Genomic DNA, 12562 nt, shown 5'->3' with positions numbered 1-12562 from the left:
AGCCTGGGAGGAGCCGGGGGCACGTCTAGGGTCAGCCCCTGCCTCCTCCGCCCCCGAGGACCCGTCCCCGCTCGTCAGAGGGCCGTGGGGCCCCGGGGTGGGCTGCAGGGAGGGGCCTGGGCAGGGGGGGGTGCAGGAGCACACACGACCCTTACCCTTCTCTCCGACTTCACCACTCAGCCCCGGCTGTCCTGGGGTCCCGGGGGGGCCCCGGTCGCCCTGCGGTCCAGGCTGGCATTCCACGATTCCATCTGCAAGGGAGCAAAGGCGGGGCCCGGGTCACCCCTGCCCTGGCAGACACCGCCCCCCTTGTCACTGCCCTGGTGGCTCCCGGCAGGCACAGACGCCTCTGCTGCCCATGATCCTGCAGAGCCCCGTGTGCATGCAGACGTGTATGCGTGTGGATGCGTGTACAGGTGTGTGCATGTGCGTACTGTATGTGCACTTGAGTAGGTGCACATATGTGCCATACGTATGAGTGCCTGCGTGTGGTTGCACGTTTGCATGGGTGAGTTGCACGTGTAGTTACATGTGATTACATGTGTATGCATGCGTGTACATGTGTGCCTCCCTGCTAGCTTTGGGTGGAGAGCCAAAGCCCCCATTCCGCAGCACCCCCACCTACATGGGCTGCCCCCCGCAAGCCGCTGGGCCCTCAGGGGCCCGGCGCCCAGAAGGTGCTCCCAAGCCTCTGCGAGTTGGGTGCCCTCCTCCAGCTGTGGGAGCACAGGAATACGGGCACCCCAGGGGCTGGGAATGGCCCCTAAGCCCCCCCCGCCTCCAGTCCACTCTGACGCCCGAGACCCCGCCCAGCCCTCCCGTCCACTCTGACGCCCGAGACCCCGCCCAGCCCTCCCATCCACTCTGACGCCCGAGACCCCGCCCAGCCCTCCCATCCACTCTGACGCCCGAGACCCCGCCCCCGCCTCCCGTCCACTCTGACGCCCGAGACCCCGCCCCAGCCTCCCGTCCACTCTGACGCCCGAGACCCCGCCCCCGCCTCCCGTCCACTCTGACGCCCGAGACCCCGCCCCCGCCTCCCGTCCACTCTGACGCCCGAGACCCCGCCCCCGCCTCCCGTCCACTCTGACGCCCGAGACCCTGCCCCTGGCCTCCCGTCCACTCTGACGCCCGAGACCCCGCCCCCGCCTCCCGTCCACTCTGACGCCCGAGACCCTGCCCCTGGCCTCCCGTCCACTCTGACGCCCGAGACCCCGCCCAGCCCTCCCGTCCACTCTGACGCCCGAGACCCCGCCCAGCCCTCCCGTCCACTCTGACGCCCGAGACCCCGCCCAGCCCTCCCGTCCACTCTGACGCCCGAGACCCCGCCCCTGCCTCCCGTCCACTCTGACGCCCGAGACCCCGCCCAGCCCTCCCGTCCACTCTGACGCCCGAGACCCCGCCCCGGCCTCCTGCGGAGACTCACTGGTGTGGCCTGGCTGGCCGGGGGGGCCCGGGAGCCCGGGGGGGCCCTGGAGCCCGTCCCGTCCACTTGGTCCTGGCAGAGACACGCCCGGGGGCCCCTGGTCGCCCTTCTGTCCTCTCTCTCCGGGGATGCCGGGAGCACCGATCTGGCCCGGGATGGAGTAGCCTGCGCGAGACGGGGACAGGAGCCCCCGCGTCAGCCTCCGGCCGGTGGCCACAGACCGGACCGCAGTGGGCCCACGGAGGACCACGGGCAGGGACCGTGGACGGGAGCCCGTGGACGGGAGCCCGTGGACGGGGCAAGGATGGGCCCGGGGAGGCCCGGGGTGGGCTGTGAGAGGACGGTGGGCGGGAGCGGGGGTGGGGAACCGTGGGCGGGGGCGCGAGGGGGCGGGTGGGCAGAGAAGGGACGTGGCTGCGTCCTGCGACCGAGGCCAGACCCGCAGGACAGGCCAGGAGGTGGGTGCCTGAGGACGCGGCCCACCAGAAAGCCTGGTCAGCAGATCCACGCCGAGCTGGGACCCTGCACGGCCCGGACACCCGCCCACACCTGCCGTCACTGGTCCCGGCAGCGTGCCCGCACCCCCACCCCCCACCCGGAGCAGAAAGCCGCGGGGCCTGGGGCTCGGGGGCTCACCTGGGGGTCCTGGCAGGCCTTGCTGTCCTGGGAAGCCTGGAAAGTAAGACGGACAGTGAGCCCGGCCAGTGCTCGGGACACGCTGCCCACTGTGCCCATCAGACGGAGGGGGCGGGGGGCAGGAGGTGGAGGGGGCGGGGGGGGGCAGGAGGCGGAGGTGGCGGGGGGCAGGAGGCGGAGGGGGCGGGGGGCAGGAGGCGGAGGGGGCAGGGGGCAGGAGACAGGGGGGGGCAGGAGACGGAGCGGGCAGGAGGCAGGGGGCAGGAGACAGCGGGCAGGGGGCAGGAGACAGAGCAGGCGGGGCGGGGGGCAGGAGACAGCGGGCGGGAGGGGGACAGGAGGCAGAGGGGCGGGGGCAGGAGACAGTGGGCGGGGGGAGGGGGGCAGGAGACAGCGGGCGGGGGGAGGGGGGCAGGAGACGGAGGGGGCGGGGGCAGGAGACAGCGGGCAGGGGCTCACCTTTGGGGCCCGGCTCCCCTCGGGCCCCCGGGGTGCCGGGGTACCCCCGCTCTCCCTTCTCGCCCAGCGGCCCATCGCCGATGATCTGCGGGACGGGGCAGGGTGTTGGGAGCCGCAGGGTCAGCCGCCCACACCCCACACCCGCAGAGACTCGACCCCGCGCCAAACATGGCTCTGACTCACGGTTCCGGGGGGCCCGGGGGGTCCGGCGTCGCCTTTGTCTCCCTAGGAGGAGCAGAGAGGCCCTTGGGTGCGCCTGGCTCTCGGACCCTCGCGGAGAGCGAGGCGACACGCTCGTCCTCCGGCACAGCCTGCAGCGGCCTCCCCGCCCGCCCTCCGCGCAGGGACAGTCAGGACGGGCTCTGCCACCCACGCCGGCCACGGGACCACCCGGCCGGGAGCAGCCTCCAGCCAAGTGAAGACAAAGGCGGCACTGAAACATGGCTTCTGAGTCGCCTTCTTCCGAGGGCCCCGTTAACAGAAAGCTTCGGGGAGGGCTGCGCGGGAGGCCAGTGGGGGGCGTCACGGAGCCCACCAGAGACAAACCCGGAGCACAGGGCCCCCTCTCAAAGCACCGAGAAGCTCCACGGTGATACTCTTAATGATCCCTGAAATAATGGGCTTATTTTTCTCTCTTTTGACTTTGTCGTAAAACGAGAGTCAAGCCAGAACAGGGTGTCTGGGGTTTCCTGCTTGAACAGGAGGTTCAGCAGTGACCGAGACCCCGACAAGCAGCTCGCCGGCACACTCCCACACGTCTGCTGCTTCCGAGTCTCGGCTCCCCAGAAGCTCCGGGCCCCCGACTCCGGCTGACGGCGCCCGGGAGACAGTTCCCTCTCGGCGGCCCCACTGTGCGGGGCGGGGGGCTGGCGGGCGGGCGGGCAGGCGTCTGCCCCACCCCCGCCGGCCCCTGGCCTCTCTCCGCACGGGCCTCCGGCCAAAATGGACGTCGCCTCCTCCGAAGCCACAGAAGCCCGTGGGGCCGGAGGGTCGGCACAGCACAGCCGAGGGCGATCGCCCGGGCGCCGTCCCCCACGCCCCGAGGGCCCCCTGAGCCCTCCAGGAGCGATCCCCGAGCACAGAGTCAGGAGCCAGCCTGAGCACTGCCGGGCCACACAGAACCAGGCAGTGAGCACCTGTCAACCCACAGCCGTCTGGCTCCGCCCCTCGGCACGGCTCACGCTTACCTTGCGGCCCTCTCGGCCCTGCAGCCCTGGGAAGCCCGCTTCGCCGGGAAGGCCCTGGAACGGGCAGCACACGGTCAGCTCGGGCAGGCCTGGCTCCACCGCAGAGGGGCCGGGAGAGGGCCCAGGAGAGGGACCAGGGAGAGGGACCAGGGAGGTACTGGGAGAGGAGCCCGGGAGAGGGGCCGGGAGAGGGCCCGGGAGAGGGACCAGGGAGGTACTGGGAGAGGAGCCCGGGAGAGGGGCCCGGGAAGGGACTGGGAGGGGGGGCGCCCAGGAGAGGGGCCCGGGAGAGGAACCAGGGGGTCTCCTCGGAGGGCCGGGGGCTGCTCACCGGAAACCCTCGCTCTCCCTTCTCGCCGTCTTTCCCGGGCTTGCCCTGTGGATGCCGACGCCGGCGTGAGTGACCCCAGCGCCCCACTCCGCCCCCCAGAGCCACCGGGAACCCCAGCGCAGGAAACTTACTCGGGGCCCTGGTTTTCCGGGCTCTCCTTTCTCCCCGAAGCCCGGCATCCCCTAAGGAAACGGGAAAGGGAGCGTGAGCCCGGCTCCGGGTTCGAGGGCTCTGGGAGGGGCAGCGCGGGAACCGGGCGTACCTGGAAGCCGGGCTCGCCTTTCTCTCCCTGCAAGAGACACGGACACCAGCGCGTCACTCACACGTACCGCAGGACACGCAAAGCTCCCGAGGGCCACCCCACCCCGAGCCGCTGCCCGCGTGTGTCCAGCCCGGATGGGGCCCTCACCTTCTCGCCCTTGGTGGCCGTCTCGCCTTTCTCCTTCACCTGCGCCTGTCCTGGGACCCCGGGAGGCCCACTCACCCCCTGGTCCCCCTGGGGAGCAGAAGGTGGGGACTCAGTGGGAGCAGACATGCAGAGAACATGAAGTAACATACAGAGAACAGGCACGTGAGTAATCACGTGGCAAACATGATGTAACAGAGAACATGCTGCAATACACCGAGAATGGGGCGGGGCATGCGGTGAGCAGATGTGTGTATAATCATGTTGATATAATCATATGACATGTATACATACATGCCATAACATACGTAGAAGAGGACAAGTAGAGAACTGACATGCAGATTATCATGTGGACAACAGGATGTAACAGAAGACATGCTGCAATACACCGAGAATGGGGCTAGGCATGCGGTGAGCAGATGTGTCTATAATCATGTTGAGACATACATACATGCCATGACATACATAAAACAGGACATGTAGAGAACTGACATGCAGGTTATCATGTGGACAACATGATGTAACAGAGAACATGCTGTGTTATGCGGAGAACACGCTGTAACACAGAGCACAGGACTGCCACACAGAGAACAGACACATAATCGTGCTGAGAACATGCTATAACAGACTGAGAACAGGACACAACACGCAAGAACAGAGGCACGGGCAATCATGTAGAGAAGGAACACAGCAGGGGGCACGTGCTTACACACATGCAAACACATACACACATGCACACACATGCACACACGTGCACACATGTGCACACACACAAGCACACATGTTTGCACACGCACACACACACAGAGCCCATGAAACCAGCGGCCCCTCCTCACCTTCTCGCCTTTCGGGCCCTGGAAGCTGAGGCCCATCTGTCCCTGTAGGCCAGAGGGAGGCTCGTCACGGCTGGCCTGGCCCACAGCCCGCGAGACCCCCGATGCCCGCCCGGGGGCTCCCCAGAAGGGCCGCGCTGACCCCGGCCTCCCCTCGGCCCTCAAGCCCCGAGACCCGTGACGTCACACGCGGGCGGGACAGAGGAGGGAGGGACCCTGGGGAGGTTGGATGGGCGGTGGGGGAGGGTCAGTGGAGGACGTGCTGGGGAGAGGGGGGACGGGGCGGCCACAGCGGACAGGAAGGGCAGAGAGAGCGGGAAGTCCCGCCCAAGTGTCTGCAGACGGCATCACGCACGGTGACCTCGCCCCCATGCGAACGCCCCGGGAGCCGAGACCCCTGTTACCTTCTCTCCGGGCGGGCCGGGGGGCCCTGGGGGACCCTGCCAAGGAGAAGGTTCCAGTCAGCCCCGAGGTGCTGCTTGCCCGCCCCACCCCCGGGGCACACGCGACTGTTCAACGGCTGAGCAATCCCGGCTGGACCCGGTGACGCTGCAACTGACCACGGCGAGCCCACGCCCACGGTGCGGGGACCCTCCAGCAGCAGGACCCCGGCCCCACCCAGGGGCGCACACCTGACTGAAGCAGCCCCACCCGGGCGCCGTCTGTCCGGGGGCGTTGAGGCCCGTGGCAGGGCCACGATGACTAAGTGCATCCTCACAGGGGTGTGGACCCCACTGCTGACCACCCCCAGGACAACTGCCCCCCACGAGGGCCCTCTGCGGCTCTCCAGGCCGTGCCCCGACGCCCCCCACACTTACGGGGGCTCCTTGGAATCCGGGGGGGCCGATGGGTCCCTGCAGGCCTGGTAACCCTGGAGAACCCTGTGGGAGTCAGGAGGAAGCGTTGGGAAGCAGGCTCAGAGGGAGGAGGCACGTGCCGGCCAGAGGGAGGAGGGCACAGCCGTGGCAGGGGCGGGACTCGGCGGGCAGTGCTCACCGGTACTCCTGGGGGGCCGGGAAAGCCTCGCTCCCCCTTCAGCAGCATCCCGGGGATATGGCCCAGGATCTCTCCAGGGTCTCCCTGCGGGAGGAAAAGCTCAGGGTCTGGACGCGGCACAGGAGGGACGCGCATGGCCGCAGGGGGCTGTGCCTGTAAACCGGCCCAACTCCCACGACACGGGCCGTGCAGGCTCAAAAGCGCCGGGCAGAGCCACGTACCTTCATTCCGGGGAGCCCGGGGGGTCCCTAGGGAGGAAGGGTCAGCGTTAGTCTTAAGCTTCCGGACGTGGGGACAGAGGCGAGGCCCGGAGCGGGGCGGGGGAAGGGCTGGGCGCATACTCACCGGGTTGCCCATGAATCCGGGCAGGCCGGGGGGGCCCAGCGGCCCGCGTTCACCCTGCAGGGTCAGAGACGGTCACCAGGGCCGGAGCAAGGGCAGTGAGCCCCTGCCTCTGCCTGCCCCCTCCCTCCCTCCCTCCCTCCGTCTCCCCCCTGCCCCTCCCCTCCGGCCCTCCACCCAGCGCCCCTGGGTGGCCACTTCCTCCGGCCACTGGGCACTGATTGGGAATCTCCGGCTCCTGGCAGGGACAGGGTCAGGCCCCCTCAGCGCACGGCGTCTGTGCCCCCCAGGACAGGTACTGGCCAGGCCTCGGCCACAGCCTGTGCGGGCATCCGCGGGGGCCAGAGCCGGGGGCCCGCGAGACCCCGTCTTTGGCCACTGACCTTCGTTCCGTTGCAGCCTGGGATTCCTGGGGGCCCCGGGGGGCCGTCTTGGCCGGGGATACCCTGCAGGGAGCAGAGTGGAAGGGTCACCCCCACTGGGGCGGCAGGGGTGAACCCGGGCGGGGGCGGGGTGCAGACCTACCGGGAGGCCTGGGTTTCCTGGGAAGCCAGCCACTCCAGGGGGGCCCTGCGGGGCAGAGACAGTCTCCAGTGAGCGCCAGGACCCCCATCTCCCCCATCTCCCGCGGCGTACTGGGGCCCACGGAGACTCCGCCCTGTGCCGCGCGAGTCCCCTGTTCTCCTGTTCTGTTCTCGGAGGCCGCTCACACACGCGGTGTCTTCACGGGGCGGGCAGCAGGCACCGGCCCAGGGGCGTCGGGAAGGGGCGCGAGCCCCCACCCCCAGCCCCTGCAGGCCCAGCGCGGGGACGGAGGGGGAGGGCGAAGACCCTCTACACAGCAGGCAAGGGGAGAACACGCCCCTCCCTCCTGGGACCCACGGCCCGGGATCCGGCTCTGAGCAGGAGCTGGAGAGCTGGGGCAGGCCTGGGGAGGGGGGGTGAGGCGGGGTGGGGCGGGGCGACCTGGGGCGTGTCCAGGGGCGGGTCTGGGCGGGGCAAGTCTGGGCGGGCAGGTCTGGAGGCGTGGCATGGGCGGGCCATGTCTAGGGGTGGGCGGGGCTTGTCCAGGTCGGGCGGGGCGGGACGAGGGTGGGGCGTGTCGGGGTGGGGGCGGGGCGAGCCTGGGTGGGTGTGTCTGGGGCGGGGTGGGGCAGTTGTGGGCGTGTCAGGTGTGGGCGGGGCGAGCCTGGGGGTGTCCATGGGGGACGGGGCGGGGCATGGGTGGGGCTGGGGCGGGGCGGGCCTGGGCGGGGCGCGTCTGGGGGCGGGGCCTGGGCCATCCTCAGCGCTGGGCCACCCTGGCTCAGCCGTACTGAAGGGCGAACTCACTCTGGTTCCTTTGGTTCCGGGAAGTCCTGGTTCTCCGGGATCGCCCTGGAACAGAGCAAAGCGCCTTGTGACCGGGGCTCAGAAGAAGCGAGACACGCCCGGCACGGCCCACACTTACCTTTTGTCCTGGGGGTCCCGCCGGTCCCTCGGGTCCTTGCATGCCGGGAAAGCCGATGACACCTTGTAATCCGGGGAGTCCCCTCTCACCCTGGAAGCGGAGGGGGCGTCAGGCCGAGGGCGGGGGTTGGGGGGAGGAGGCTGGTCCTGGGCGGCCCCATCTCTCCCCCTGCCCATGGCGTCAGAAGCTCCGGCAGAGCCGCACCTGCTCGGGCCCCGCACCCCGGCTCTGCACAGGCCATGGAAACCCTGGGTGTGTGCCCCACGGGGATCTCGGCCCCGTGGGCCGAACGGAGCAGGGCCCTCGGCGGGAGGAAGCGGACGGTGTCCGGCACTCCCGGCCTCTGCGGTGACAGTCAGGATAAGAAGGGGCAGAAACTGGGCCAGGACGGGCGGGAGGGGGTTGGTGGCCCTGTGACAGTCTGCCCTGGATCCCGGGGGGTGAGGGACAGACGGTCCTGCAGGAGCGTGCCCGGGCCCGGGGCCAGCAGGGCCCTTCCCCTTGGCCAGGTGTGTCCGAGGGGGCGCCGGTTCCTTCTGGGGTGGGGGCGCGGGCTCCTTGCTCCCTCCCCTCCTGGCCCCGCTCAGGAGTGAGACTCCCGAAAGCCGTCCCGCGGCAGGTTCCTGGAGGGACCAGCCCATGGGGCCAGAGCATCCCGGGGTGCGTTTCCGAGGCACAGGCTCAGGACTCAGAACGTGGGAGGGGACCGAGCTTGCAGGCCGACAGGGGGTCCGCAGGGACCCAAACTGCACGTGAGTAAAAGCTGGGGGAAGAGATCAAGCTCCAGAGGCTCGAGAAATAGCCCAGGGGCACCCCGCGGGCCCGGAGAAGCACCACACGCCCTCGCCCGGCGCTGGGGGCTGCAGAGCCACAGACAGCCCAGGACAGGCCAGGACTGAGCAGCAACCAGCTGTGTGAACAACAACAAGCAGCCGATTGTGTCCCCGAGTAACCCTGGTCAGAAGTGGACGTCCAAGGGTCCCCAGGGCACAGGCAGCATCCTCAGCCCCCGGGCCCCGGCCTCAGCCCAGCTCTGCGCGGGTCCCACCGAGTCAGCAGGGTGCCCTCCAGCCCCTCTGCTTTCTAGGTCACTGGACCACGAGACGCAGCCATTCCCGAGACACAGCCGCGTCCCCCACACAGAAAACAAGCCCCCGGCTGCCAGGGGTCAAGGCGCCGGCGGCCCCGGGGACAGGGTGGGGACTCAAGTTCCCAGCCCCGGGGTGCCGCAGGGGCACATCCCTCCCCAGGCGTCTGCGGAACGCTTGAGCAATCCCGGCCTGGGGCCCAGAGGAAATGACTCCCTCCACAGCGCTCTTGGCATCTGCCCTGGTTTTTTTTTTTTTTTTAGCTTTCCTAATCTTTTGTTCAGACAAAAGTGCACATGAATAATCGAATATCCAGGACGGGGCGCGGGGAGCTCACAGGATGCGCACTCAAGCGGCCAGACAATTGGCTGGCACGCAGCAGCGGGCCGCGGGCCCCTCTGAGCTTTGGGCAATCCCCTGCACAGTTCCAGGAAGAGCGGGAGCTGCGGCCAGGCCGGGCAGAGGTTACCCCCGGCAGCCACAGGGGCTGTGCAGCTGCAGCCGCCAGAAGCCCCTTCCGGGCACTGTTCCCCCTGTGTGCTGGGCCAGGTCCAAAGCCACAGCCCACGTCGGTCCCGCGAGGGGCAAACAGCCGGCATCACAGCGGCAGGGAAGCAGGGCAGAGGGCAGCAGCCACCAGGGGCAGAGCCGTGCTGAGTCCATTCCCTGCCCCCCCAGCCCGCCCCGCGCTGTCCTGCGTGGAGCTGCGTGCCCACCGCGGGACCCCGCTGCCAGCGCCCGGGCTGCGGCAGACGTGCTGAATGCCATCTTTCATGCAGAGCGGGAACAGACGCCCCGGAAGCCGGGCTTGGCACCCCAGCGGGGACTTCTAAATCGGGCATGAAAAGTTTCATGCCTGGAGCTGCTTAAAACAGTTCGCAGAATGTCGGGTCTAAAATAGGTTTTTTTTTTTTTTTCCAATCCATAAGGCAAGGGAAGAAAAGGTTCTTTGACGCCACAGAGCCTGGGGCCCTGGGTGCGAGGGAAGCAGCGCAGAGCAGACGGAGTTCCCAGGAGGGGCCGGGCTGACGGGGAGGCGGGGGTGGGGATCCCGGCCACGGCAGCACCCCCACGGGCGAGACCGCGGGATGTGGAGCTCTCTCCTGAAACGAGCTCTCCAAGCTGGGGTGCCGGCGCACGGAGACCCCCTCACAGACCGGACCCCCTGCAGCTGGGGCCCAGGGAGCCCCTATCCGGGGGGGCAGCACTGGCCCGTCCCGGCACCGGGCACCTCGGGCTGCAAGCCCGCGTGAGGGGCCGTCAGTGTGGACGGACTCTGCCCTGCAGGGCCCTCCCCCGGCTCCCCTGCGGACAGGAGGACGAGCCCTCCCCACCCACCCTCGGCTCCGAGTGGGAGTCGGCGCCCAGGGACGTGGGGGGGATCCCCATGCCGGGGGACAGCAGAGGACAGCAGGCCAGACCCTGGCCCCACGGGGACACGGCCCGGAGCCCCAGGCCTGGAGCTCTTGGGGAGAGGCCAGGCCAGCCCCGGGGCCTGCGCTAAGGGGCACTGCTGACTCCTGAGGGGGGCAGGCCAGAGAAGGGCCATTGAGTGCATGCAGACGAGCACTGAGCCCCGAGCTCCCCGCCCCTCCCGGGAAGGTCCAGCCCTACACAGTGCCCAGGCAGCCTGCCCCACCGCTAGGGGGCGCTGTGGGGCCACACACGTTCAGTCGGCCCCGTTGCTTCTGCCTGTTTCTGGCCTCGCCGCACTCCACATTCCACGGCACTGAAGGTACCGGAACGCTCGGAGAGGGCCCAACAGGGGATGCTCAGGCAGATAATCTACCTGCAACTGGCAGCTGTTGTTGGAACTGAAGATAAAGCTAGACCCCAAACTTGAGGGTGAGCGACGGTGAGTGCCGGCCCCCGGGTCTGGGGGCCTCAGACGCCAGCCGGTTCCCACCCAGGAACGGGGCACTGGAGCCTGACGCCACGCCTGGCCGGCAGCTCTGCTTTCTGGAGCGCTGCACGGAGCGGCAGGCACTGAAAATAGCGAGCCCTGGCTCAGTGTTAGCAAGAACCTCCCGAGACAGCCAGAAACGGGGCTTACGAGGGCTCTAAGAAATTCACCAAGCGTGCAAACGCCGGTGAGTCTGTGTGAGGTCGCCGGCCCATCCCCAGGGCAGCTCCGAGGACGGGCACGCTTGTGCCAGCTGATTCTGCCCTGCAGTTCTGTCATTTGGGAAGAGAATGTTAATGGCTTTTCCCCAGAAGCCAAGCACAACATCGCCTTGGCTAAGAACTTAACCACTGATCAGCATCACCCTCTCACAAACATCAGAATAAGGAAGGGCGGAGGGCAGCTAGGATACGGGGGCCAGGATGACGGCCGTAGTTGGAAATGATGACTTAGGCCAGGAACTGAGTGCTGAGAACAGGCAAAGGGACATACCTAGGAACCTTCCAGTACCTGGACTGCAAACCACAACGCCCAGAAGAGGGGTGGAGAGAAAGGAGAGGGAGTGAGAGGGGAAGGGAGGTCCTGCCACAGCGGTGGGGCGGGGGAGGGAGGCAGGCTGGGAGGGAACCTGGGGGCACTGGTGAAGGGATGGGTGTTGGAACATTATATGAATGGAACCCAACCGTGAACAACCTTGTAACTGTGGATCTCACTGTGAGTGATTCAATTAAATTTAAAAAATAAATGAACTGAAAGTTATCACTTTTAAAAAACGGTGCTGCTGGTCACACAGAATAGTGACTGAGTCTGTCTGAGCGCCCCCCTCGCCCCCCCGAGTCTGTCTCTCGGGTGTAGATTTAAAGAGGGAAACCAGCACAAGCAAAAAAAAAAAAAAAAAAAGTGCTTCTCTGTGCCAGAGAGAGAGAACAGTGGGTCGAGGCCGTGCGGGATCTCGCACCCGAGCCCCACGGTGAGCCCTGAGCACCGCCCGCTGTCCCCGCCCTGGACAGGGACTTCGCAATGGCGGAACCCGACTGAGTCCCGGCCAGGTGCCGCGAAAGGGAGGCCGGGCTGTCAGGGCCGCAGAGAGCAAGAGCCCGAGCCCCCGCGCCCCCAGGCCGGCCCGCCCGCACGCGGCCGCCGCTCACCTCGCCCAGCTCCACGGCACTCGGGGGCTGGGGCGCAGGAAGCGAGCCCCGTCCCCGGCTGGCGGGGTGCCCTCGCCCGCCTGCCCGCAGGGGGACGCTGGAAGTGCGTGTGTCCTGGGAAGGCCCAGGCACAGCCAGGAAGGGCCGCGGCTCTCCGTGTGGCCTGTGCTGAGTGGGGAGGCGAAAAGGAGGGCACTGGGCGGCGACCAGTGACCCAAGAGACGCGCGGGCATGCCTCAGGCTGAGCCGGGCACAGGCCGCCAGAGAGCTACTAAGAGTCTTTACTTTTTCTCTGTTGTGTTTTTTTTTATTATTCCCTTCAAAATTGTGCTAAATGCAGTTTATCTAACCTAGCTG

The 12562-nt window shown here is 68.0% G+C and overlaps 1 protein-coding gene across 1 annotated transcript in view; it reads right to left on the bottom strand.

The window, feature by feature from the left end:
- COL4A1 (collagen type IV alpha 1 chain) overlaps positions 1 to 12562 on the bottom strand; it is a 59402-nt gene that overhangs the window by 15447 nt on the left and 31393 nt on the right. Inside the window, exons 3-22 of the mRNA XM_055146137.1 lie at positions 8067 to 8156; positions 7949 to 7993; positions 7142 to 7186; positions 7000 to 7062; positions 6620 to 6673; positions 6496 to 6522; positions 6275 to 6358; positions 6097 to 6159; positions 5683 to 5718; positions 5282 to 5323; positions 4449 to 4535; positions 4302 to 4328; positions 4171 to 4221; positions 4040 to 4084; positions 3709 to 3762; positions 2705 to 2746; positions 2522 to 2606; positions 2063 to 2098; positions 1427 to 1591; positions 156 to 251 (exon numbers count right to left, since the gene is read on the bottom strand). Of these exons, the coding sequence (XP_055002112.1) occupies positions 156 to 251; positions 1427 to 1591; positions 2063 to 2098; positions 2522 to 2606; positions 2705 to 2746; positions 3709 to 3762; positions 4040 to 4084; positions 4171 to 4221; positions 4302 to 4328; positions 4449 to 4535; positions 5282 to 5323; positions 5683 to 5718; positions 6097 to 6159; positions 6275 to 6358; positions 6496 to 6522; positions 6620 to 6673; positions 7000 to 7062; positions 7142 to 7186; positions 7949 to 7993; positions 8067 to 8156 (1237 nt within the window). The remainder of the gene's footprint in view (positions 1 to 155; positions 252 to 1426; positions 1592 to 2062; positions 2099 to 2521; positions 2607 to 2704; positions 2747 to 3708; positions 3763 to 4039; positions 4085 to 4170; positions 4222 to 4301; positions 4329 to 4448; positions 4536 to 5281; positions 5324 to 5682; positions 5719 to 6096; positions 6160 to 6274; positions 6359 to 6495; positions 6523 to 6619; positions 6674 to 6999; positions 7063 to 7141; positions 7187 to 7948; positions 7994 to 8066; positions 8157 to 12562) is intronic.

The sequence above is a fragment of the Sorex araneus genome, chromosome 1, assembly GCF_027595985.1.
Source record: "Sorex araneus isolate mSorAra2 chromosome 1, mSorAra2.pri, whole genome shotgun sequence".
NCBI lineage: Eukaryota > Metazoa > Chordata > Mammalia > Eulipotyphla > Soricidae > Sorex > Sorex araneus.
The sequence above is the reverse complement of the archived record's forward strand: the minus strand, read 5'-3'. Positions and strand labels throughout refer to the sequence as shown.